This window comes from Ammodytes marinus (genome assembly GCF_949987685.1).
Source record: "Ammodytes marinus genome assembly, chromosome: 3".
NCBI lineage: Eukaryota > Metazoa > Chordata > Actinopteri > Uranoscopiformes > Ammodytidae > Ammodytes > Ammodytes marinus.
This window is the reverse complement of record NC_137232.1, coordinates 21,729,001-21,755,914: the sequence shown is the minus strand read 5'-3', so window position 1 is coordinate 21,755,914 and position 26,914 is coordinate 21,729,001. Positions and strand designations below refer to the sequence as shown.

General features: G+C 43.2%; 4 protein-coding genes across 5 annotated transcripts; 2 read left to right on the top strand and 2 right to left on the bottom strand.

Annotated features, from left to right (window-relative positions):
• Positions 1 to 833: 833 nt before the first annotated feature.
• Positions 834 to 14,577, top strand: gfm1 (G elongation factor, mitochondrial 1). Its single transcript, XM_080025091.1, has 18 exons — positions 834 to 996; positions 1,121 to 1,273; positions 1,686 to 1,818; positions 2,197 to 2,401; positions 2,835 to 2,951; positions 3,244 to 3,394; positions 4,019 to 4,173; positions 4,266 to 4,350; positions 4,449 to 4,586; positions 4,915 to 5,016; positions 5,124 to 5,180; positions 5,287 to 5,424; positions 5,827 to 5,909; positions 12,327 to 12,489; positions 12,626 to 12,770; positions 13,150 to 13,310; positions 13,406 to 13,459; positions 13,988 to 14,577. Exons 1-18 carry the CDS (start codon positions 922 to 924, stop codon positions 14,123 to 14,125), a joined length of 2,253 nt encoding a protein of 750 aa, XP_079881217.1. The 5' UTR covers positions 834 to 921; the 3' UTR covers positions 14,126 to 14,577.
• lxn (latexin) lies at positions 5,981 to 15,522 on the bottom strand. Its single transcript, XM_080025092.1, has 7 exons — positions 14,635 to 15,522; positions 11,119 to 11,295; positions 10,951 to 11,013; positions 7,210 to 7,384; positions 6,812 to 6,948; positions 6,599 to 6,661; positions 5,981 to 6,259 (listed from the first exon to the last, which is right to left on the bottom strand). Exons 1-7 carry the CDS (start codon positions 14,785 to 14,787, stop codon positions 6,143 to 6,145), a joined length of 885 nt encoding a protein of 294 aa, XP_079881218.1. The 5' UTR covers positions 14,788 to 15,522; the 3' UTR covers positions 5,981 to 6,142.
• A 695-nt stretch (positions 15,523 to 16,217) lies between these two features.
• neu4 (sialidase 4) lies at positions 16,218 to 19,331 on the bottom strand (the record flags this gene model as incomplete). Its single annotated transcript, XM_080024801.1, has 4 exons — positions 16,218 to 16,711; positions 16,778 to 17,257; positions 18,229 to 18,484; positions 19,131 to 19,331. 4 exons carry the CDS (start codon positions 19,329 to 19,331, stop codon positions 16,218 to 16,220), a joined length of 1,431 nt encoding a protein of 476 aa, XP_079880927.1.
• Positions 19,332 to 21,653: 2,322 nt separating this feature from the next.
• On the top strand, positions 21,654 to 25,043 carry wdr53 (WD repeat domain 53). Of its 2 annotated transcripts, XM_080053570.1 has the most exons (4): positions 21,654 to 21,703; positions 22,676 to 22,799; positions 22,932 to 23,430; positions 23,843 to 25,043. In XM_080053570.1, the coding sequence occupies exons 3-4, from the start codon at positions 22,939 to 22,941 to the stop codon at positions 24,512 to 24,514; spliced, it is 1,164 nt and encodes a 387-aa protein (XP_079909696.1). In that variant the 5' UTR covers positions 21,654 to 21,703; positions 22,676 to 22,799; positions 22,932 to 22,938; the 3' UTR covers positions 24,515 to 25,043. The 2 variants fall into 2 exon arrangements, with proteins under 2 accessions (XP_079909696.1, XP_079909697.1); XM_080053571.1 differs by lacking the exon at positions 22,676 to 22,799 and having other exon boundaries at positions 21,658 to 21,703.
• The last annotated feature ends 1,871 nt before the right edge of the window (positions 25,044 to 26,914 follow it).

The following is a 26,914-nucleotide window of genomic DNA, read 5'->3' as shown; positions in this document are numbered from 1 at the left end:
TGTGGCAATGCAGACACAAAACAATATAGCCTTCGACTTCCCAAAGCTGACTTTAAACAGGCACTGGGCTATTTCTCAAAGCCTATTACTGTGATAAAAAACTATTTGATAAAATCTGATCTATAGACAGCTAAAATCATATTAAACATGCTAAAACTAATGGTAAAACTCACCAGACAGATCCCGAGTTCCTCCTCTGCTGTGTGTTAAAGGCTGGCTGTGATGTGGATGTTTATATGGCTAGGCTAACACAGCGGTGTGAAAGGGGATGTGTGACGGCTTTATCTGTCAGCGTGTGTGTAGTGTAGTATCAGCATGTGGTTGAAGAGTAAAAGAGGAAGGGGGCAGGCCTATAACGTTAAAAGTGACACCCTAAATAACATCGGGGTGACATTGAATCAATGGTGAAATTCCCTCAGTTTCATCAAGATGGTCTAACATTGGATTTATATCTACATGAACCAATACTTTGAAATGTTTTACATCACACTTGTTTTCGTGATAACAGACTGTAAATTATGCATTCTAGCTGCTTGGGCCTCAATGTGTCATGAGTTCTCCGACAGCACTTGAAAGCAGCATGAAAGGCAAATGCTGCCTTCGAGTTCATTGGCGTTTTCTTGGTAATTTTGTTGTTTTGGCTTTTTGATGCATTTGGATTTTGATCTTCAAACTGAATAAATATATGTTTTCATTTTGCCCACTCTGCTTTTCTTTGCAGCAGGATCATTTATACAACAAACGCAAACTGTTATTTATTTATTCTAATTGTGGCACGTCTGTGTATCCGTAGACCCGGAAGAAGCTGTTTCACAACTACCACCAGGGCACCGGCGTGACATTCAGCTGGGTTGTCAGAGTCGGAGGCTGTGAAAAAGGGAGGATTACGACCACCCTGTGCCCGACAAAACTGTTGTCAAAATGAGAGTCCTACAAGCGGGCGTGTGTTTAGCCAAATCGCATCTTTTGGCTCCGGGAAGTGTCACTCTTAAAAAGGTAATCCGAGGTTTGACATCGAAGCCCCTCATAGTCATACTGAGCCACATAGTCCGTTTTTGCATTTCACAATCGGTAAACAGAGAGAAATAGAGGACTGCATATTGATCCCCCTGTGTTTTAGGTGCTCATCAACAGCTGTCGGGCATGCTCCTCCGGTTTCGTTCCCAACGAGAGGATCCGCAACATCGGAATCTCAGCGCACATCGACTCGGGGAAGACCACCCTCACCGAGAGGGTCCTCTACTACACCGGCAGGATAAAAGAGATTCACGAGGTGCGCAGTGCACGTTAGGACAGGACTGAGGTTTTTATTTGTATTAATCGAGCTCATGTTAATGCATAGGGCTCCTACACATCCTTAACAAGCCTTGAGAGGCGATGCATTCATTCATCTGAAATCTGTAAGGCCTGAATTGGTCATACGATGTCTTAAATCGTTGTTTCAAATGTCTTAAAAATGTTAAGACATGGGAAGTATTTTTTAATTTTTTTCTGGCGTTGCAAATGATGAACCACAGCCACCACGATATGGGAAAGATTGAGAGTGGCATTCAAAAGCTTAGTCCTAAATCTAATTTGCCTAAAACTGAAGGAACCCTGGTACATGCCAGGTGAAGGTTTACAGGTGTTGCTACTTGTGTCCACCTGATCCTGAGCTGTTTTGGTTCCCCTGTGGCGGTGTGTAGGTGAAGGGGAAGGACGGTGTAGGGGCCACCATGGACTCCATGGAGCTGGAGAGACAGAGAGGCATCACCATCCAATCAGCTGCTACCTACACTGTGTGGAAGGATCACAACATCAACATCATTGACACACCAGGTACTCAAAATTGACATAAAAAAGTCTCAAATCTAACTTGCCTTAAGGCTTTGTTTATAAAACACATTTAAAAAGTGCTGAAGATATCAAAGTGAATTGCACCAACAATTTAGTAAAATGTGCAAAATAAAATAAATGTAAACAAATTTAGACATATTATCTTAAATCTGACGAACTCTACCTGTAACTGTATAGGCCATATTGTACTTTCACCCATTTCATTTTAATTGCAGCCATTCGACACCGCTGTCTAAATGTTTCAATTGTTTCGTTCATTTGTTTGACTCGACATCATTGCAAATGAGGTTCACCCCTCAATTGATCTCTTTGGTGTAAATAAAGGTTAAAACATCTCCATGTCTCCCTGTTTCCCTTCAGGTCACGTGGACTTCACTATCGAGGTGGAGCGAGCCCTGCGTGTGCTGGACGGAGCCGTGCTGGTCCTGTGTGCGGTGGGAGGCGTCCAGTGTCAGACCTTGACGGTGAACCGACAGATGAAACGCTACAACGTCCCTTTCCTTACCTTCATCAACAAGCTAGACCGCATGGGCGCCAACCCTGCCCGAGCCCTGCAGCAGTTGAGGTACGGCCGTGATGATTTTACACCTTAGATACCACAGAATTGTTCATTTAAAGGTGCACCATGCAGTTTCAGGGTAAGGGGATTTGTTTCCATTTGCAGAACAGTTAGTTTATAACACATGTTGTCTTTGCATGTACATCTTAGAATTGAATAACTCGCATCATCAAAAAATAATTTTGAGGAACCTGGAACCAAACGTAAGACTAGAATATGTTTGTAAACCAGGGATACCATTTTTCCTGATGCGAAAGTTTGTTTATTCAGTTATGAGGATAGACCTCAGAACATTTTCACTTCTTTGATGCACCCAAATATACATGGTGCAGTTTTAACAGTATTTTTATTTTTTTTTGCAGAGGTTTTCCTTTCTGTACTTTGCTTTCTTCCTTTTTTAACACTTAAACTTTTTTTTTAAATTCTTTGTCTTCTGCAGAACCAAACTGAACCACAACGCAGCCTTTGTGAGCATCCCAATCGGCCTGGAGGGGAACATGCGTGGCATCATTGACCTGGTAGAGGAGAGGAGCATGTACTTCGAGGGACCTTTTGGGTGAGGGATTTGCCCTTTGGTGGCTTGACCACAAAGATATAATAAAAAAGATTTAGTTTACATTGTAAATTAAAAAAAAAAAAAATCTGCAGTGCAATTGTCAGTTTTAATCACTTCTTGTTTATGTTGTATGTATGAAAACCTGAAAGACGGTAGAATTATCGTTGACAGAAATCCTCAAAACCAGCATCTGTCACCATATAAGCATAATTTTCTATCCCCCATCTTCACGGCGTCTTGAATAGAATAATAGAATGAGGCTGATTCAAACAGTGTCTCCCTCTCTCCACAGTCAGTCTATCCGCTGTGACGAGATCCCGGCAGATTTCCGTGCCGAGGCTGCAGAGCGGAGGCAGGAGCTGGTGGAGTGTGTGGCTAACGCTGATGAAATCCTGGGAGAGATGTTCTTGGAGGAAAAGCTTCCGACCAACCAAGACCTAAAGGTTTGTGTAGCCGTTAAAGCCGTTATGATTCAGAAAATGATAACAAGGACAGGTCAGTGTTTCTTAAAACTCAATGGAAGATCTTCAGACTACTTGTATTTTAAGAAAAACCCTCAAATGTTTTTACCTCTCTCTTTACGAAGGATAAGCACCTCACTTCCTGCAAATAAACTATGACGTTTAATTGATTCCTCTTTGGTTTGAAAATAGCTTTCAAAATCCCTTCTCGACTTTTCAAGTAAACAAGACCAAAGACTCCCCATGATATGCTTGAGCAGCAGGCCACCAGCCTTCCAATGATAACATGCGGATATTTAGCGTGTATAATGTAAACCATGTCTAACATCTTAGTGCATAAACAAAGTAAAGCTGAGGCTAATGGGGATATATAATAAATCTTTTTGCCTGATGATGCCGCAATATATGCATACGCAATCATTTTCAAGACCTTCACCTTTGAGATCTAATTTTGACCACTCTTCGTTCAAATCATGACGAACAAGACCTTCAAAACTTTTATAAAGTTATATCTCATCTGGGACGTGAACCCTGTGTGTGAATAGAGAAGTAAAATCATTCTGTTGCACGAAAAACTCAGCATCTTGTCTCCTGGCCCTCTTCCAGGCTGCAATCCGCAGAGCCACTGTGCAGCGTCTTTTCTCCCCAGTGTTGGTGGGCACTGCACTGAAGAACAAGGGCGTTCAGCCTCTACTGGACGCTGTGCTGGATTTCCTGCCTAACCCCACTGAAGTCAAAAACTATGCTAACCACAACAACGAGTGAGTATCTCAGTAAAATCAGATCAATGGCACATTCAAATCTTTCCGGAGAAATGTTCTGTGCTAAAGTCAGTGGTTTTTCATCATGTTAGAGACGCCAGCGAGAAAACAAAGATTGAAATGGACCCTACAAGAGACTCTACACACCCCTATGTTGGTCTGGCTTTCAAACTGGAGGTAAGATATTATTCTTTATCTTTTTTTTATTTCTGCTCAACAGGAAGGTCTCAAATTGTCGTGCTTTGATGCTTCCTGTGGTGCCTTCTCTCTAACAGGCGGGGAGGTTCGGCCAGCTGACGTATGTGCGCGTGTATCAGGGCTGCTTGAAAAAGGGCGAATACATCTACAACACGCGCACCAGCAAGAAAGTCAGAGTGCAGAGGCTGGTGCGTCTCCACGCAGACCAGATGGAGGTGAGAAAACCAGCCGGCGTGCGTCACTGCCTATCAGGTCACCAGTTTCCATATTGTGGTTTGCAGTTTAGATGTGACTGGTCAGACCGTTTGGGTTCCTCTTTTGGCTTCACTCAAGTGTTAAGATAACAACCACTTCCCCTGCGATACAAGAACAACATGTTTTCATCAAAACAAGACTTGCAACTGTTTAATATTCACTCTGTTATTTCAGTCTTAAAAAAAAATACCTCAGTCAGTCAATTAACTCAGTCCTAAAAATGAACACCTCATTCTCGTATTTCCATCACTTATTTGTTTCCTTTCTCTCTCCACGCTGTTATTATAGGATGTCGATGAGGTCTACGCGGGAGATATTTGTGCTCTGTTTGGCATCGACTGCGCCAGCGGAGACACTTTTACATCTAAGACCTCCTCTGACCTCTCCATGGTGAGCAACTCTTTTCACCTGTGAAAGAGCAAGATACATGCTCATTTTATTCTTTACTCCAGGATATGAGGCAAACTTTTTGCTAATTTCTCATTTTGTCCCAACAGGAGTCCATTCACATCCCAGAAGCGGTCATTTCCATGTCAATGAAGCCAGCCAACAAGGTAAAAGAAAGAAAAGTCTTATTTACCAATATGTGCTGTAAAAATCTTAACTCCAAAAGGTTAAACTGCATCTTTTAACTCTTGTCATTAACTGGCTTCCCTCCAGAATGACACGGATAAGTTCTCCAAAGGTATAAACCGTTTCACCAGGGAAGATCCCACGTTCAGGGTGCACTTTGACACCGAGAGCAAAGAAACCATCATCTCCGGCATGGGCGAGCTGCATCTCGAAATCTACTCTCAGGTACCCACCCAGTCAGAGAATGTGTCTGTTATGTTTAATGCAAGTTGTGGCTTTGATTAGGACATATCCCATCTTTTACTGATGTTGCTTTAGTTTACATAAGGTTCATTTATGCTGTGTGGAGGTCTGATGCATAACCCATGTCATGGCATATATAAAACAGTTTCAGTACTCCTTTTTCAGCTTTGTCTAATCGCTATGAAGAGACACATTTTAACTGTTGATGTTAAGACCAAAAGTTACTGAGCTTTAATGTTTTTGGAGTTTGAGCTCTAAACCTCAGGACAGCAGACTGCATTAAAAAAACAAATGTTATTCCCCATGTTAGAAGGGAACTGATCAATCGGAGTTGTGTTTCACTTGGTTTACTCCTCCTTCCATGACTCGGTTTTGTTGTTTCAGAGGATGGAGAGGGAATACAACTGTCCCTGCGTGATGGGAAAGCCCAAAGTGGCTTTCAGAGAGACGATCACCAGCCCCGTAACGTAAGTGCTGATCTCCTCACACACACAAATTGAGCCCATAGTCCAAATAAACTTGTTTATTTTTGCTTGAATACTAGGGTATTGCAAAAGTAGCACAATGTTAATAGTATCAATGGTACAGACATTGTTCTGTGGCTTAAAGGTTTGCGCTGCAAGCATCAACGGCTTCTTACAAGATGAATATAAGATGTTGCTCTGGTTGTTACAGCAGTGTGATGTGAAGAAGTAGTATTTCAGTTTGTGTTTGGAGGTTTGTCACAACCATGGCAGTGAGGCAGCTGTTCCATGTGCAGCACTTTAACACCCTCTGGAGGTGACCAAGTGAACAGCAGTTTCCAGTGAATGATTTCCTGCAATACATAGCAAAGTTTTTCAGATTATTATAGTACAATTGTACCTCATCTTGTGCATATTTAGCAGGAGTGTAATTCTCTTTTCAACTAACTGGTACCAGACCAGTTTACTGTCAGATGCTACCAGTGCTGGAATAATTTTTTTCTGATTAGGTATTGATAAGTTTTATATTTTCAAATCCTTGTAAAATTATTAAAATCTTTATTTTTTCTTCCATAGTTACATATTAACAAAGCTTTGGACATTAGATCCCATCAGTCATTTTATCGATTAATCAATTAATTTTAGGGTGATGGTGAGTTGCATATTAAAATAGTTGAACAACAATTTGTTACCTGGGACACCATATCATGCAACAATATGTGATAGTCAAACTTCAGCCGGTCGTTCTCAGTTGCCTGCAGCAGACCAGGGAAAAAAGTAATCAAATAACTTTGCTGTACATGAATTATGGATTATGCCCTTTAGAAAAAGGGAGAACATGTTTGTTACATACACGCTGGCATTCATTTAAATAGTATCTGAGAACAGCAGTCGAGAGGACCCACCAGCTGTGTGACGTTGGCCACCTGAGCCATGTTGTACAGAGAGTTTTCAGTGGATTCCTTCAGCATGACAAAGCTGGCGGCCACTTGGCCCAGGTGCCAGAAAGGCTCCATGTCGTGCTCAATGTGACCGTAGCTGTCTGTTGGTCAAAAAAAGTCAGTGTGTTAGATCATATGCATGGTGCTTAATTATGCCACATAGATCTTGTCATTTGTCGTACTGCGTGTGCTCACAGTGTGCAGGGGGATTACATTGACAGGCTCCACGACATTGTGTAAAGAGAGGAACACTGAGCTCATTCAAAAGAACACACACCTGGGCAGCGTTGAAATCCCAAAACGTGTAGTGCAAATATCTGACTTTGTGTGTGTGAACGATAGGCAATCGTGAGTGTATTTACCAGGTAGATATTGTGCCGACAGCTGACTTTGGTTCATCTTGTATTTTTGGAACAGGGCTTCCTCTTGAGCTTTAGTGTTGATCTTAAGGAGCCCCTCACACGAGGCCTGAACCTGGGGCGAGTGCTGCCCCTCTCCTCGCGGAAACAAAACCTCTGCAGAGCATTTTTCTGTAGCCTGGAGGAATACATAGGAGGAGGGAGTGGGAGTAAATAATAATAATATTTAGTTAATTAAGTTAAGTTAATAAGGAGTCAATTGGAAGTTATCAAAAGAAAGGCGTAGTTTAGAGTTGCATCCAGTGAGTCATGCTTGCGTCACACTGCCTTATTGCAGTTCTTGTCTGACCTGCTCACTAAACTAAAGCCAGAGATGAGGCAGCACACTTTAAACAAAAACGTATGTAACATTTGATTTAAAAATATTTTGGCCATAGGAACAGTAAGAGTGAATGCCAATCACTCTTGAAATGTTGAGTAAATGCACTGCAGCCATAGCCTGGCATTCCCAGACCTGCCACTAGGCGCTGGCAAATTAAATTTGCGGCACCTCTATCGTTCAAGATATCAGGGTCTGGATTTCCAGGCTACTGCAGCCAAGTATCCCAATTTGAAAGTCATTTTGGATGCAAAAAAAGTCTTTACAGAGGCACTCAAAAGTGTATTTTTTCCAATGCAGTGCAGGGTTCAACATAACTTTTTTTTCCTACTGGCCCGCCGGGCCAGTGGATCCGAGTTTTACTGGCCCCTTGTATATTTTCACTGGCCCTGCACACACTTTTTTTTTCTTCATAATTTAGTGTCAATAATTATAATACCTGTATTAGAAAAATAAAGAAAGATAACCAGATCTAAAGGGAATATCTATACTGTAACAGTATAGATATTCCCTTTAGATTTGGTTATTTTTCTTTTAGTTAATTATATGAAATGTTGATATTGCTCATACACATAATATAAAACCAGGCAAACATATTGAATTAGAAGCCTACAACTGAAAGTATGTTGAAAGAGTCGGCCAGTATTTTAAAGTCCAGTAGTTTGATGGTTGTTTTTATTCTTGAATTTGGGCAGTTTAATGAATAGTTCACCTGCAGAAGTCATGTTCAAACATAAAAAAAAAATAAGAGATGAAGGTCTGATCATTCTTTGTGTTGTGGTAGGCTGTTTTTATTACTTTCTCTATATGCATTAGGGATGTGAATGTGTCGACCGAATGACCGGTTTTCCACTTGCGCTCAAGTTGACTTTAAAAATAGAATAGAAATCCGAATATCAGTGGGTTATGCCGTTTTTTTAATGGGAGATTTCACCGTGTATGTGAGTTCACGTCTGGTCGTGAGCGCGCTGCAGGAGTGTCACTTCTCCATGAAGTGTCACCTTCACATATAGCTGAGAACACACCGGGCGCGTTGGCGCTTTGGGCCAAAGCGACCAACGCGCCCGATCTGGCGCGTGGTCATTTTGTGTCAAAAAATGGTCCAACGCGCCCAAAAGCAACGCGCCTACGTCATGGCCTACGTAGATGAGCCCGCACGAAACTTATTTCCCCCCGCTTTTTCTATTGCTGATCAACCATGGCTGAGATAATCCCCATCGCTGCGCTCTATCTTTTGTGGGAGTCCGAGGAACGGAGCTACGCAGCTAGTCTCCCCCGATATATTTATTCCCCTAATCAACCATGGCTGCGATCAGATCCGACCCGACACAACAGCGTTCATGTCCACACAAAAACAACACCTACACGGCCAACAATTGTGCCAAAAAACAAATAAACAGCAAGTGAACGGAACAAATAGCCTTAAAACAGCATTGCAGATTCACGCCACTCGGAAATGAACACAAACAGCAAGGCAGCACCATACCAAACACATTTACAGCAGCATTGTGCACAGGGCAGTAGAAAATAAAGGCAAGTAGCCTACATTACCTGGCTGTGACGGGACCGTGGCTGGCGTAGATAGCCTATAGGGCAGGCATAAACACCGGTGCTTCGCTGTACTCGTTGTGAAAGTTCCCCGGATTTAGCCGTTATGTTTGGGTTCATTATAAGGAGGTGGTGGCCGCACACAGCCGGGTGAGTTAGCTAACGCTATCCGACCGGTGCTAACTTGGTTTATCGGCTTAAGCACAGCCACACTTATTCACTGAATTAACCAGGAAGCCCATTCTCCTGGCTCACTTTCCCCACCCGAGCGGCTTCATATCACCAGCCAGCCGCATTAACTCCACGGTGTTTATACAGTCTCGCACACACAGCGGTGATTATTTGCTCCTGGTTCACTTTCCCCACGTCTTGTAACCCCGAGCGGCTTCATACAGCACCAGGCAGCCAGCCGTAAATACATTTCCTACTCGGTGTTTGCCTCTGTGTTGTCACGGTCTCGCACACACAGCGGTGATTATTTGCGCCTCCATTATGTCTCAGATTTTTCTGTCCTCCGGCTCTCTGCCAGTGACGTAGGGTCAAGCTTACCGCTGATTGGCCAACGCGGCTAAACGTCACGCGCCGGAGCGTTGAAAGTTCAATATTTTCATCTTTTTTTTGAAGCTTTGCCGGCGCGGTGACGCTTTTTGACGCTTTGCCGGCGCGGTGACGCTTTGGCAACGCGCCCAAAGTGCCCAAAGCAACGCTTTGCCGCGGCCAACGGATCCTCGCGCCCCAACCAATGGTTCCCTATGCAAAAATAGGATTTTTCAACGCGCCCACCACACCCCACCACACCCAACGTGCCCGGTGTGTTCTCACCTTAAGAGTCCGGTGTGGGACCATTTTTTTAAACTATTGATAAAAAACAATGCAGTGCAAAATATGCAGCACAAGTTAAACGCTCGTCTAAGACTATGACGTTAAATCACCTTAGAAACACACAATGCCTTCGTCCAATCACAGCAGCGTTTCACCGTGAGATCTCGCCAGCGAGTGAGCCGCCGCGCAGATGAACTGTGGTTTGTGGCTAAAATAATAACCGGGGATATTCTCCCCGTTAGCGATTTCAATGGGAAAGACTTCCGCGATCTGATTGAATGTCTCGAGCCTGAAAACACAGTGCCAAACTGCGCGACTATAGGAACTGTACAGTGAGCGGAGTCCCTCCGTTCGTTTCTGTCTACAACCGACACAATCACCGGAGACGCATTCACAGCGTTTAAATAACGCCTCTCATTTGTACCATTGGGGCTTGGATGCAAATACTGTAACATTACGGCGGCAGATAAAGGAAAAGCGCAGTTATCATTTTCTGCACCTCAACCTCTGCTGTGGGAAGAAAGAAAGGGGGCAGAGTAAGTCGATTGATTTGTCGACTCGCAGGCGGACGGTAGGCAGCTCTGCCAACGGAGCGAGAGTGCAACCCCTTGTTGCTCCGCCTGTCAAAACGCCCACGCATCGGTTGTCCACTGGCCTTTCATTAAAAAATATATTTTATATTAGGTTTATTATATTGAGTCTTAAATAAACACTGCTTTCATTACGACTCTGAACGCGCATTTCAATGAACCATGATGTAGTCTACAAAAAGATACTGAACTGTGATTGGCCAGTCACTGGCCCGGGCGGGACAGTGACTGGCCAATCAACTTGCCCTGCATATGATTTTTCTGGCCCCGGGCCATCGGGCTCCCGAAACAGGAACATAAATTTGTCATTAATTTAATTAAATAAAGTACTCTAGTCTAATTAAATAAAGGAATCTTGGCTGTATATGACCTGGTGTAAAAGCCCCCGTCTCAGTCATATCTTACATTGCTGATCAGCTCCTGCACCGAGATCTCCAGCTGATACTTTCTCCCAGAGTCTGCCACGTCCTTTCAAAACAGAAGTCAAAAATAACCATATTAATATATCTATTAGTTAAAACTTGTATCCCCTTCACTGTAACTAAACCACAGCAGTTAAAAAGTTGAGCATACCTCTGCGTTTCCACTGTGGACCGTCTGCAGTCCAAACACCTTATATGGAGAGCCGTAGCGCGTGTTGAGGTAGTGTTGGATCACTTTGGCTGCCCTCTGAGCCGGGTAGTGGCTTGGGTTAAGCTCTCCGGTCTCCATCACATGCTGTTCCAGCTCCTCTTGCGATGAAACGTTTTGCTGTAATCCCAGAGAAAAATACAGAACGAGGAGAGGGGGGTTAATGGAAAGACATGAACAAACTTTAGAACATAAGGTGCTGTAATGAATCAGGGATGGGCGTCCAAGCTCTTGAAGGACTTTGACCCTCAGGTGTGTCAGCAGGGTTTGGTTTGCGTCTCTGACACAAGGAAGAGATCCAATGAGCAAATCAGAAAGGAAAGCATGAGTAGAATGTGTAGAAGTCCAAAAATATGTCCAAGTCCAAGGAAAAGAATAATGTATTAAATCGGGGATTCTGATCTTGCCTGTAACTCGGCAGGTGGAGAGTTTGATCTGTGTCTGGTGTACACAGTCTCAGCTGCTCCTCATGCGAATGGAAACATTATTTCCCACTTCCTGCCACACCACAGCTCTGTGAGGACGGCCCCTTTTTAAAGAGACAGGCCTCTTTTCTGTCTTTTCTCATCCGCCACCATTTAGTCAGCTTAAACAACCAGGCAATGCAAGCATGGACATATTATTTCTGTAATGGATCTATACATTTTGATGCTGCAGTGTTTCAACTGTTTGTTTCAATTTAATTTCACTGGACATATCTAATTTTAGTGAAATTGACTGTACCTACATGGTTATTCAAAAGTCAGGTTACAAAGAGGTGTCAGCCTTTGTGTAAGTGTTTAATTAAAGACACCATAGCCTACTTCTTTAGTGAAATACCCCACACATTTTATTAGATAATATTGCTTTTAATACTTTCAAAGTATAACTGAAATGAGTGTGTATATATGCCTGGTGTTTGTATTGACTTGTGTAGTTATTTGGTCAAAATTTGAATCATGAAAATTGTATTTGATGCTGACGTTGCTGTAATTTGACTGGTGCAACTGTTTTGTGGCGGAAACAAAAATGCGTTTACATTATCACTTGGGCCAGAACGTACGACATCCACTAGCAGGCAAAACACTTCTTAATGATGCTTAAACAGAGTGGACCCTGGTCAACAACAGATGCTTTAAAAATGTGGATGTGTTGTCCCATTCTCCTTGCAGGTTCGACTTCACTCATAAGAAACAGAGCGGTGGCTCCGGGCAGTACGGGAAAGTCACAGGAGTCCTTGAGCCTCTTGATTCAGAGCATTCCACCAAGCTGGAGTTTGAAGACCAGACTGTTGGAACCAACGTCCCCAAGCAGTTTGTTCCGGCTGTGGAAAAGGTTCATTTTCCTGACTTTTAATGTAGTAACGGTTAAATAAGAATACATATCCTAAAAAATATTTGAGTTGAGCTGAAAACCAAGTGCTTGACTGTCTTTCATTGCTTGTTGTTTCTTTTCTCCTGTCATGCTGCAGGGCTTCAGGGAGGCCTGTGAGAAGGGACCCCTGAGTGGACATAAGATCTCCGGGGTTAGATTCCTCCTAGAAGACGGAGCCAATCACATGGTGGACTCCAATGAGATCTCCTTCATACGTGCAGGAGAGGGTGCTCTAAAACAAGGTGAGGGGTTACAAGATGTTCTGTAATATTTTACCTCCCGTTTCATTATATTTCAGTCTGCATGTGTGTGTGTGTGTACTTTAAGCTGCGGTGGAGGATTTGGGGAGAAAATGGCAGTTGGGCTAGAGATTGTTGTTGTCCACTTGTTCTCTTTGGTCCCTCCCCTATGGTCCCTCCCTGACACGCTCTACACCAACAAAGTTGTGCCAAAGTGAATGGACAGTCCCAACAGCCAATAAGAACAGAGAATCGGAGCCTCGCTCTGATTGGTCAAAGTGTACAGCTCATGTTAATTTTGACCAATCAGAAATCACATACCCCAGCTTTAATCTCTGTTGTCTGTGCACGCTAACACTGGTTTACTACATGCTCTCCTCAGCTATGGAAAAGGCCAACTCTGCCATCTTGGAGCCAATCATGGGCGTGGAAATCGTAGCACCTCAGGAGTTTCAGGGAACGGTCATCGCTGGTGTAAACCGTCGGCACGGTGTCATCACCGGACAGGACGGAGCTGAGGGATACTTCACTCTCTATGCTGATGTGAGTCCAGTTTCTTCTCCTTTTTGTTTCACTCACAGCATTTCAACTTCTTCGCCTACAGTACATTGACTAATTTCAGCCGTTTCTCACAACAGATTCCACTTAACGACATGTTCGGATATGCCACAGAGCTACGCTCCTGCACTGAAGTAAGTACAACTACACACATGTCATTTCTGTGGTCTATGTAGAGTCAAAGCTTCTTAAAAAATGTAAACGTACAATCAAAAGGCTATTCCCTTTTGTTTACATATCAGTCTTTTAGTTTCATTGTAAACAAACAGGTTAGTTGCGATCTAACAAGGAGGGTTGTGAAGAAAATTGATTGTGAATAAGAATGTAGATTCTTTTTTTACCGAAAATAAAACATGCAGGAATCTGCAGTATTATTTAGCCCTGGATGACTGCAGTCTTTCTCTGTGGCTGTTGGTGTAAGTTCTTCCTATCAGATAGAAGGGCAGTATCCTATTTGTAGACTCTGAAACCTAGGGCAAATGAAGTTCAAATCCATTTCTGCTTCTAAGAAATCTTATTTCTCTGAGCCCAAAGGCAGAACTAAAAGAGGCTTGTATGAGGTTCAACATGATAACTATGATCTATGTTATTTAGCGAGGAAATCAAACAAACTTTTAAAGTGGCGTCCAAAAACACAACATCTTCTATCATTGTATTTTCAGGGAAAAGGCGAGTACACCATGGACTACAGCAGATACGAGCCCTGCCTGCCTGCCACACAGGAGGAACTCGTCCACAAACACTTGGAGGCTACAGGGCAGCTGCCTGCAAAAAAGAACACTGGAAGAGCTAAAAACTGACACAGCCTGCTTTTGAACTTTGACAGGAGCACTGCACCTCTACTTTTCTGACCATTATCAATCGTGACTGGACAATATATATGGCTTTAATTTCAGGAGCCATACACCATTTGGTAGTCTAAGTTACCTTTACACCCTAATGTTTGACCCCTTCTGGAGAACGTATTTATTATCTTAATTTTAGCCATCAAAGCATTTGCCCCAATTGTTAGTATGGAAAGCTCTGTGTTTTCACCTGAGCTTATAAATGGTTTTTGTACTATGTACAGGACGGTCTTGATGTAACAATGTATTCAACAAACATGTATTTCAGTCTTTTTAAAGTGTAGATCCTTTTCTGTGTCAACAACTTCTTACAAACGCTCGTTTTGTGGAAACAACAATCTCTTCTTGCACAGCACGGTTCTGTGTGGGGAAACTTGAGCAATACGTTACAAAGGACAAAAACAAAATGAGCTGAACGACAACATGATACAACTCCAAACCTAGTAGAGATAGCTCCTTCTCACCTGTCCAAAGGACTCGGTTTGCTCCACCGTCTCTGGTACGCTGTTGGGATGAACTGACGCGTCCTCTGACTCAGCTCCAGGTCTGATCTTCACATTGGGGCTCCCGGTTACTCCAGTCAACACAGCCAGAACGACCACCATCATTAGAGTCATTCTAGTTAACCGTAAAACGCACGCAGAGGGCAGAGAAAAAAGGTGGAAAAGGCAACTTCTTTGGAAGAGTGCAGGCAGGAAAATGAAACTCCTGTCAGTGTGTGGAGTTATGCAACAGAGGAGGGAGAGAGGCAGGAGGGGAGGGAGCCTAAAGAAGAGACTGTCCAGATCCTGCTGTCTTCCTGTTTATTTTTTTGTCCTCTTAACCAAACAAACTGTTCCCCTTTATCTGTTTACTCTGTTCTTCGTATGCTCTCATGCAATGCAACTCACTTAAGCAATCAGCCCCCGGAGATGTGTCGGTAACCTCGTAAGGACAACTGATTAGTTTAGGGACAGTCATTCAGTCAGTGCGGCTCCTCTTGAAGCAGCTGTGATTAATATAAGAGCTTGATGGGCTGCAGCCTTGCCTGCTGGATTCAATTTAAAGTGGAGCGAGAGCAAATGAACCGTGTTGTGGCTATTTGGTTGTAGTTAAAACTCAACATCAACAAACTATCAGATTCAGGATTAAAAACGGATATTTATGCAACATCACGAGGATATTATAATATTTTCATAGGAAACACTTCCACTCTCTTTTCTAAAGTAATTTCGCAAAGATGAGATCATGATAAGCCACTGGGGGTTTGATCTGTTCTGCTGTATCTCGGTATGAGTGTCTGTGTTTTTTGTTACTGAAATGCCTGAATCCAAATGAATGAATGGTGTGTTTTTGTTTGGTAAAAGCAGGTAAAAATACAATTCCCTTTGAGATTCAAAGTAGATTAATTGTTCAAAAAACAAAAATAATCTCTCCATTGGGTCTATTTTCCTTTATCTTTTCTCCTCGTTTAGTCTGAGTTATAAGGAGGGAGTGATGGGATTCATAAAATGAATTACTTTCTTATATTTCAAACGATGTGTTGGATATTGCTTCATGGTTTCAAAAACAGTATCAGACTGATTGATAATACACTCTATAGTCTCCCTGAAATTAGATGCCGAAAGTTACTTTTTGCTGCATAATCACAGTTCAAAAGTTTGAACATTCTGCGTCAACTTTTCGCAAAGCTCATCTCGTTTAGTTTTTGGTGACATTGTTGCTAATCCATAGCCTGGTCCTAAATGAAAATTGAGCGGAAGTATGTAGTGCCAGGCTAGCAAATCCATACATTCTGCAAATTTTTTTACTACTGAGGTCATAGTTCAATGTGTTGCTCTGGATTAAATTATATTTGGAGGTTTTTCTAATTGTTTGAAACACATCTAAATATAACAGAGTCCAGTGCGACACCTCTTTGAACACCTCAGTGTGATCACATATTATATAATAACAAACATCTGTGACGGTCTCAAAAAAGTGAACATTTATAGGCAATTTAAATGGAGACTTTATGGCAGTTTTTGGCAGGCTTTTTAACTCTGTGTTACAAGCTTAAAAACTACATTTAGGCCACAGAACACATCTCTGCCAACTTTCTCTTCTTCTTCACCTTTTGGAAAACTGGCGTACCTTGAGCATCATGTCTGCCCGTACAACTCTGGCCCGCCTTGGACACCTGACTCTGTATTTGACATTCATCGTTGTAATTTTTCTGCACATTTTGGGGCAGATTGTCGATGAGTTCGTACAGGCTGAAGATGCAGAAGCAGATTTCGTCGTAGGCCGTTTTGGTGCCACACTCAAAGAGGCAGGCGAAGACCACAGCCGGCGGGGCACCGGGTGAGGGTGGCAGCTCTAGATAGGCCAGGTCAGAGTAGGCGCTGGGGCCCTCATAGATCACCCAGGGGCCGCGCCAGCTGTCCGGATCACGGGGAAACAGGCTGAGAAACACACCCAGGTCCTTGCGTGCGGTGGTCCATGGTGGGTGTGAATAAACCACCCAGGTGGGGGTGAGGAAATCTGGAGGAGAGCTGTGATTGGTTGAGATGTGGCTGGTGGCTGGAACAGAAGAGGTGATGCTCTGTGAAGGAGAGCTAGTGTGATTTGAGTCCATTGTAGGCCTACAGGATGTCCAGTGTCTAGAGTGATGTAGTCCAGGTTGATGTAACTGTAACTGATGAAGAGGGGAATGACATAAATGTAAAGGAGCGGGAAATCCCACGGTGCTACCATGGCATCCGTTCCGAGGCTCCACCAGCCGCTGCACCAGCTGGCCCTCCTGGAAGGCAGCGCCGTCGTCCATACTGAGCGCCTGCACCCTGTATCCCAGGGGGCTGCGCGCGTTACAGTACAACACGTTGGTGCCGTCCTCTTGGTCCACGGACACCATCTGACACTCCACGCTGTCCGGGCCCGGCACCGCCTCCCCGAAACGCCAGCTCCGCCCGTGTGTGTCACTGTGGAAGCAGAAGGCGTGCGGAGTGGTCTGGCAGACCTGGCCGAAGCACTCCTTGCACTCGATGTGGTAGGCGTAGGCGGGAATCAGCAAACGGCCCGACTTCAGCTGGATGCCGTGGCCGGGGCCCAGAGCAAAAGTGGCCCATTCTGTAGAGACAGAAAGAGGGAGTTGTGAGGGAATTTTGGGTCTTTAGTTGTAATATTAATGGGAAAGATTAATAGGCCATATATGCCTATCTTTCCTATGTTTCTCAGACTCTAGGTCAGCCTTGGAGCCTGTTAGGAGACACTTAGGGCAGTTACAGTCTCATCTCCTTAGACTCCAGAATGTTATGGTTCACTGTGTTCAGCTCTGAACCAAAACATTGGTACGCTTGGTGCCCGAATCGGGGAGGTGATAGAGATAGCGCGAGGTTAAGACACAGCTCTAAGCATGAGTTTGGCAGAATTGAAGTGCAAGTCACGAGAGTTGCAGTCCGGTTCTCCTTGGCCAAGTCTGTAATAAATATTGCTTCATAATTCATCCAAGTCTCCTGAAATATTCTTCCACCTGAGTTGACCTCCAACCTTAACAGAACTTCCATCACAGGAGTGACACACAGACGTGAACAATACTGATTATGGTCACCACAGGCCTTGGTTAGATCCCTTCTTTTCTCTATAGTAAAGTAACAGGCAATCTAGGTTATGTCCTCTTTCTTAAATTGGTACCAGGCCTCAGAGAGATAGAAGGTAAAAGGTGGAATTTTGTACAAAAAAGCTGTAATTTTGATGGGTTTCCACTTGATTCAACTATTACAGACTAGTTACTGAACTCCAGCTGAACTTTGCATTGTATTTTTGCACACAATGGGGACTGAATTTTGCTCTCCAGTCTCATTAAGTGACAAAGGGATCATTTCAAGGTCAAAATGGAAAGTTCTGGACTTGAAAAAATGTGAACCTCTCCTTTAACAGTTTTAGTTATCACATCTCATCACTATAATCAGACTCTTATGTGTAACGTCGACCAAAGTAGTAACCCTTTAAAAATACAGCTCTCTTTGTTTGTATTAATCAGAAATAATAGTCAGAATAACACAGTTGGAAGTTGCGGTAAAGGGTGGATTTCTCCTGACCTTTGATATTGTCTCCTATGACCCTCTTGGTCAGGTCGGTGACAGGGCTCCAGGTGTCTCCGTGGTCTGTGCTGCTGATGTAGCAGAGTCGAGTCACGTTCTTCCCTGTCACCAGCTGGTAGGACTCTGAGGTGTGGCCCAGCACCGCGATGAAGAACAAGAAGAGGGTTCCTGTGAACTCATCGTACACCGGGCACGGGTTCATGGACCGGTGACCTGGCAAGACAGCGGTGCCCAGGACTAGCATGTCCTCCCACTGAGGACAAACCAAAGGCAAAAGCAGATAAGAGAGAAAGATACACTTAACATTATAAAAGATACAGTAGATAAAATATCACCAGGGTTGTAGGATGGCTTAGAGGAGAAGCCGACCAGTAACCATGAGGTTGCTGGTACGATCCCCGGCATAGGACAGGAGGGTGTTATTTGTAAAACAAGTGGTGGCTGGTATTACATCTACGGTGCCCACCATCTCTACCATTGTGTCCTTGACCAAGGCACTTAACCCCAAACTGCTCCAGGGCGCCGTAATGGCTGACCCTGTGCTCTGACCCCCTCCGAAGCGTGGTATCTTGAGAGGGGATATGCAAGAACGAATTTCGATGTAAATTGATAAATAAAGTGACTTAACTTAATACCTGAGAAACAAGGTGTTTCCGGAAAAAATTAAAAACACAAAGTGTCGGTTCACATATTTTCTAATTGGCTTTTGATGTGTTTGTTATGAGCCATAAAGAAAGTGGTTGCCCTTAAAGACCTATTCTATGTGTTGGAGTACAATTAATTCAGTAGCTTAAATGTTAGCTGTGTGTTTAGAAGAAATCACTTTATCTAGTCCAGTGCTTTTTCTCTTAGATACTCAAATAACAATAAAAGGACAGGTAGAGAGTTGAGACACTGACCTCCACATAGTTCCTGTAGAAAGTGCCTTTCCTCAGGACCAGCAGGTGAGCCTGAGAGTCGGATGGGCTGAGTCTCTCCTCACAGAAGGCCAGGAAGGAGCTGGAGCGAGACAGGTAGAGCAGTGCTGGGACTCTGTACGTCACTCCGTTTGCCTCCTTGCGGAAAAGCGCCGACCTTGCCGGGAAATAGGGCGACCTCATGCTCTCTCTGTGTGTTCGAAGAATTCAAAACAAGTCAACCCAGATCTTCTGACACAGAGAATCAGAATCAGAATCACCTGCTACAAGGAAGAAAGAAATCAAAGACATAGGTTGATTATTTACAGGAAAGTAGTTGCATGCATACCTATATTGTTTAGTTGTAGGTGTATATCTATATGCAGGTCAAACTGTTATTTTGAACAAGTGCAAAGAAAGTGGATCTATATATACATACAGCAAGTGGTCAATGTGCACCATGCACGTATACAAGTACAGTATATGTACAAACAATATACGACATGCTTAGACTTTGAAAATAAAGGATTATTTGTACATTTTATTTCACAGCTTGTACTGCATATTATTAATCTTGTATACTAGGTGTAATGTTTTTTTTTGTTGCACCGGGATACATTTTTTGACATCAACTAAAGATATGAGGCATCAGAGTCTGATAAGAGTCTTTATCTCATGAAACAACCTCTGAAAAAGTACCAGTGTCAGGAGAAGATAATTCAACTGTGACTAATGTGAATACTGTTTGACATCTCTTCAATCGCACCAGAGTTACGCACATTCCTCTGGCTGCTACTTCTTTTTTAAGTGATTGAACATCACATTCAGTGGGATGATTGAATTAATTTTCATCTTCTTGATCTTTGCATACAAAACATTTAAAACATCAAATACATTTAAATTCAAGCACAACATCCTAAATAAGCGTTTAACTCTGCCACTCACCTTCCTTCAACCTTTAGACCGGCTTCAACAAGCCTCATTACTAGACATAGAAAAACCATCCTCTCACTTGTGTCCTGTGGAGGAGTTGCTTAACAGAAATTACACCAGAAACCTTCTGGTGTAACGTGTAAGAGTTCTGGTGACATATTCACACTTCCTATTTTTAGCCACTCCATTTAACACATATCCACCAGCTTAGTGAAACATTTCTATGTACGTGCATTATAAAGAGCATTTAATGCACAAGCAGAAAAAAAAGATGAATGACTGCCTGGTACTTACATTCAAAGTGCTCTGTGAGAATTGCTGCTTCTTTGTGAGGATTTACAGGATGTGTCAGCGTTTGAATGTTGGGTTGAAAGTTTGAAGTGGGTGTGTGTGTGTGTGTGTGTGTGTGTGTGTGATTGTGTGTGTGTGGGTAGTAAGTGTGTATGTGTGTTGAGTGTCTGAAAGCTGTAGCCTCTTGTCTCTGTTCCCCATTCAGTGTGTCACGCTGTTCACTGACCCTGAAATGGACCACACTCATCAGATCTACAGCTTTGGATGAATCAGCGGAGAGCAGCCATTGTGGACATGAAGGGCTGGGATGGGGCACCTGCTGAACAATGATTCGATGATATGCCTCCGTCTGTGCTTCATTTTCTGCAATACGTGTAGGGACTGCTGCTTCTACCCTTTGCTTTGGTTTCACATTAATTCTATGAGACATAGTGCAGGATATACTATGAAACAATATGTGCAATCTCATGGACATAATCATTGAACTTTTGAATTAACCACACTAACCTGTGATATGCATAGCTGTATACTTTTCATACATATCTATATGCAACTAACACCAGCAAGATATTACTCTTGAGCTAGTCTCGCACAGCCAAACCAAACTACAGCTACTATAGTATTAGGCCTATGCTTACCTTCTTTATAATTTGAGCATTTTGTATATTTTGTATATATATATAGATAGATAGATAGATAGATAGATAGATAGATAGATAGATAGATAGATAGATAGATAGATAGATAGATAGATAGATAGATAGACAGATATTCCTTCTCAAACTGTATTGTTGGAGCAATAAAAATATATTACCTTGTACTGCAACTGCTGTGCAACATTTTCCCTCAGGACAAATAAACTTAGCATGAGCTAAGATTTAAATCTTAGCTCATGCATTTCCACATTAAATTATTTAAAATATATATTACATAACTTCTGGCTCACTAAAATTGTAAATAAATACAGCACAGTGCATGCAAAGAAATTAAGTGTTTTTCAGGAGAAATCAATTGTGTCTAAATTTGGGATATTTAGCCTTTATCCTGTCATGCAGAATTTTCTACCAGTGTTCTACCATCCAGCATTAATGGTAAGTGTTTAAGGGCGACCACTCTTGGCGAAATCATCCCTGCGTTCCAATACCCATACTTCCATACTATTTAGTATGCCAGAAAGAGATTAAGGATGTCCCAATCATAGATAGTAGGCCTATATAAAACGCAGAGCATGTAAACAAATTGGTCTGTCAGGCTGAACTCAGGGCACTGTCATCGGATATTTATATGATGTCATCAATGAGGGACCCAGCCTCACATGGGCAACCTGCTAAAGTTTGACGGCACTTGCTAAGGTAGCGTTATTCCTTACATATCAAGTTATCAGTAATGTTACAACAGTGCTTAACATTATTTAAAATCAGAAGATCAACAACAATATGCTTGTTTTCGGAGCGGCTGAATGGGAGTCACGTGTTAGCTTTCAGGCTAACAGGTTAGCAGAGCTGGTTTGACATGATCTGGTTCCAGATCTTTGGTTCTTCAGCATTTACTCTGGCAACTGGGAGATTAACAAGTTACCCAACGTAAAGCTCCCCCTTTGTATGTTTGTGAATTTCCATTGAGCGAGACAGAAACCGCTCATGAAAGCTCTCTTCTTCAAACATGTTTAAGAATGGAAATATATTGAAGACAATCTGATTATTTTCTCTTTGGTATATTTCTGTTTACTGTTTAATCAGTCTGTCTATTCTGATGTCAAGTGCTACCTTCATAAATCAAGCATGTTTAAATTGTTAGCCAGGGTTAGGTTACACAAGTAGTGGTTATACTGTTGCAATTATTCTATTTTCAATTATTTTATGGTTATTTATTTGACTCAATAATCGATTTCATGTTATAAAAATACCCTTAAAGAGTACACATTTATATTTTCTGATCTATTAGTTTGCTCAACCAACTGCCCACAATAAAGATATATTCAGTTTTTTCACATGGTAAACAACAACAATAAAAGCTGTTAATGTTACTATTATGGAAGCTGTGTCACTTTCTGTCAATGACATTGATTATTTGAGTATTACCTCAGTTAAAGATCACTTTGGTCTGAAAGTGTTGATTCAACTTAATTGTCATTTGAGATAGCATCATACAAAGGTCAGTTTTTAATATTCATTCAGCGTTCATCGATATGAAAGAGGTAGACAAGTTATTCTAAACGTGACCAGTCCTTTAAAAAAGTGTGTAATCAATAAATATAATGAATTAGTCTTTGGTCTGTTAGCAAATCTTTTTCCTTTTGTCTTTTCTTACCTTTATTTATACAGGTATATCCCATTGAGACCGGAGACTCTTTTGCAAGGGAGACCTGTTTTCCATTCCCACGTTACCATTCACACACACATTCATACACCGATAGCAGGATAACTATCGACATTCACACGAGGCAAGGTGGGTGAAGTGTCTTGCCCAAGGACACAACAACTATGACACAGGTGGCAGGGCAGGAATCGAACCTCCAACCCTTTGATCATCGGCCGACCAGCTCTACCAACTGAGTCACAGTCTACTTACATTTCACAGGGTCAGCATGGCCAGGCAGTGGGCTGGTGGCCACTCCACATCCATCCTGTGCGTTGGAGCCTCTTCGGGCCCTGAAGGTGTCCTGGCTTCAGGCTCTGAGGGCGGAGAGGTCACAGTGTGGAGCCAAGATGGCTCCATCGTGGGCCGCCTCACTCTCCCGGGCGGAGAGGACAGCACCAGTGTTGTGTTTTCGCCGGCAGCGGCGCCCACTCAGCTGTACGTATCCCACGGAGACACGGTGAGTGTATTGGACCCCCGGAACCTGAAGGCCCGTCTAGAGGAGTTCGAGGGTGCAGGAGAGGACGAGATCAACTCTCTGACCCTGAACGACACGGGGTCGGCCCTGGCACTGGCTGATGACTCGGGGGCCGTCCGGGTACTGGAGCTTCCTGGGGGGAAAGTCTGCAGGACTCTTCGTAGACACACTAACATTTGCTCCTCTGTGGCTTTCCGCCCTCACAGGCCCAATAACCTTCTGTCTGCCGGTCTGGACATGCAGGTAAGGGACAGGGAGAATTTTATTCACTTCTGTACCAGAGCATGTCTTTGTTTCAGCTATTTTGTTTGTTTATTGAATTTTCAGTGATGTACAAATATCAGGAAGTAGCATTTCGAGTGTCAATGCAATGTCAAGAATAGCAATAAATAAAAAAATATATATGTATATAATGCATATCAAATTAAGAGAACAAACAAAAACAATTGCAGTGAACTCCAGTCCCTCAGCATGTTCAAAAATTGGTCCCTAAATGTTATTCAATTTAGCAAGCGAGCCGTTTACTGTACAAACCTAACTTTCTCCATCTTCACAAAGTAAAGAATGTCCTTGATCCATGAAGAATTAAAGGAAGGTACAGGAGACTTCCACTTTAAGAAAATCCAGCAATTTTTTTCTTCTTCTGTGGCTTCAGGTGATGCTGTGGGGTCTGCAGAAGACGCGTCCTCTTTGGACCCTCAACCTCCAGGATGTAGCGGAGGAAGAAGGCGACCATCAGCAGCGTCCCGGTCAGCTCTTCAACCCGCCGCTGGTTCACTGTGTTTCCGTGGCGACTTGTGGGAACATTTTGGGCTGCGCGGCAGAGGACGGCCAGGTGCATCTGATGCGGATTGGCAGTGGCTCCAAACTGGAGCAGCAGGGAGCGGTGAAGGCCCACAGTCAGGGGGCCTCACAAGCCCACTTCATCAGCTTCCTCTCCCACCCTTACTGGATCCTGAGCGGGGGCAACGACGGCCTGGTCGCACTGTGGGACCTCAGCAAACACCCCGTGGTTTCACCGGACGCCAAGGCCAAAACTGCAACGGCTGCAGCCCCACGTAGGAAAGTAAAGAGCAAGGCAAAAAGGAAAGAACAATCCCAGGATAAAGCAAAGACCTTACCGAAAGAAGAAGAAGAAGCCGATGTGGAAGATAAGGTGGCAGCAGGTGCAGGGGAGGCCACGGAGGAGAAGCCCGGGCCCAAACTGAGCATCAGTCACGGGGACAAGGTCAACTGGTTGTGTCCCGCCGTGCTGAAAGGAGAACCCAGTGTGGTAGTCGCAGATCAGAGCTCCAATCTGACGGTCTACCCTCTGTCTCAACTATAGTCACATACTTTACAACATGCTCTTTAATCTTGTGTTCTGGTCATAGCAGCATATTAGTTTGACTTGCTTTATTTTTAGTTTAAAAGCATTTAAAAAAGGTTTCAAATGAAATGGTATACACTCCTTGTGTGAATTTTTTCTTATATATTTTTGGGGTATTTTTTGCCTTTTTAATGGATCGAGTAAATCTGGAGAGGCTAGAACATTTTGTGTGTGTGTGGGGGGGTATCTTGCAACAAATGTCGCCTGCTAAAGTCGATCCGGCGTCATTGCTATATGTGGCATGCAGGGTTACCACTAAGCTACATCGTTATTTGTACTTCTAGGTTAAATGGTGATTGGTGTATTACCTGACGGTAGGATCTTTTAATAAAGTCTGAACTGTGGGCAGAAACCAATCTCTACAGAAGCAGACAAACATCTCAAAACATCTTATTTGATGAGTTTTCACACAGCCTTTAACAAAGTGAATGTGTGATTGTTTTCCCTCATTTATTTAAGCTCTACTCTAGTTATGGCTCAGTGAGTTTTTTTTTTGCGTGTGTGGTCCTATAAAAAAACCTTTGAAATATATTTTGCAATATGTGCATTTTTGGGGACTATAAAAATTACCACAAGAGAGAAATTTTCATCTTGAGTCGGCGATGTTTTTAAACTCAAATCATCTCAATCCAAACCAGGTGCCAGACAGAAAGATGAAGAATGAAAAGTGTGAGCTCTTCCAAGATGAAACATTTTGCTACGCAATCCTCTTTCTGGGGCTAGAGACTTAGAAACACAAATAACAGCCACACTTCTAACAGTGAAGGGGGCGGCCTTCGCTCAGTTGGTAGGGCGTCCCCCCCTCCCCCCGTGCCCAGCAGCAGACCCGGGTTCGATTCCCGCCTGTGGTCATTCTCTGCATGTCACTCCACTCTCTGCCCCATTTCACCACTGTCTCTGCACTATCAATAAAGCATAAAAATGCCCCAAATAATGGTAAGCACCAGCTTACTACTGGCTGTACAGTTAAAGGGGTAGTTCAGGATTTTAGACATAGGGCCTTATTCCCAAGTTAGCCTTGGTGTTCTTTATCAGTGGAGACCGTTTTCAACACATTTAATTCAGTCCTTCTAGTTGCAGAGTGCGCTCGTGCTAAGGTAGCGCACGGCATCGGGGGGATACCAGCCTGCTACTAAAAGTCTTACCCACTCCACAGTACACCCGAGGCCAATCAATTATAACGCCAGACTATCGATGTAAATGTCTGTGTTGATAAAATAATTTTAGAAATAAAACCAACCTTGCATCGCATGAATTATGGCATTTTGAGGGACTACTTTCTTAGCAGCAGCGGACTTTTACTTTGCTGTGTAACCGAATCACTACAGCAGAAAGTAAACAGAGCAGCGTGGGACAGAAACTGAAACTGCACTGCCACCAGTCTACCGTCATTCTGTCCCGGTTCTCTGCTGCAGCTCCAGCGGGGGCTGTCTCTACAGACGCTCTTTCTCTTTCTGCCCTTTGAGCATCCCTCTCAATTCTTCATCAGTGTATTCCGGCTCGTACAGGTACGGGCAGCAGCAGGTAAACCAAGGCCGTGTCTGAACTGCCATACTAGCGTCCTACATCCTACATACTCATGCATACTCTCTACTCAAAGATCGATTGTGTATGCGAGCTGCGTCTAAACGTTCTCAGTTGAAGTATACTCAAGCAATGAAGAATTTCTTCTTCTTCTTATAAGATTCAGGCAGTTTAGACATTGTTAAGCTTATAACCGCCCTCTACAGGTTAGATATTGAACTAGATTTTTACAGTCCTGTGTTCATCATCTGTGTTTTAGACCTCTTGTTTTATAATAATGATGTTTTGAGGCGGAGGATCCCTCCGACGCTCTCTGTCCGGCTCATCAGCACTCAGCTGTCTGTGAGTTGAGCTGGACGAGCCGCGGTGTGTGGGACAGCGATCTGTTCTGATCTCTCTCCACTATCAGACTCACAACACTCATTTCACTTAGTGACTCTAATGTTGTTAGGTATTTATCTTCATCTCTTATCTATTGTAAGAGTGTATGAATGACTGCACGTACAGTTGTCAGATCGCGGAACCCCAAACAATGTTGTTGCCTAGCAACTTGCTCGAAAATATTTCATTTTCCTGGGCGGGTAGAATTGACCCAGTGCATTGTGGGGCGGTTGAGTAGGAAAAGTATACGATCGATTCATACCCAAAATCTTCCCGGAAGTTAGTACTCATCCGGGAATTTCTCACATACCCAAACTCGCATACCCAACCGTCACATACTCAAATTGAAGTCAAAATGAGTATGAGTAGGACGTTAGTATGGCAGTTCAGACACGGCCCAACTATTATAGAGCCTGTAACCTAGGTATTAGTCCGCCGCTGCCGCAGCCTACA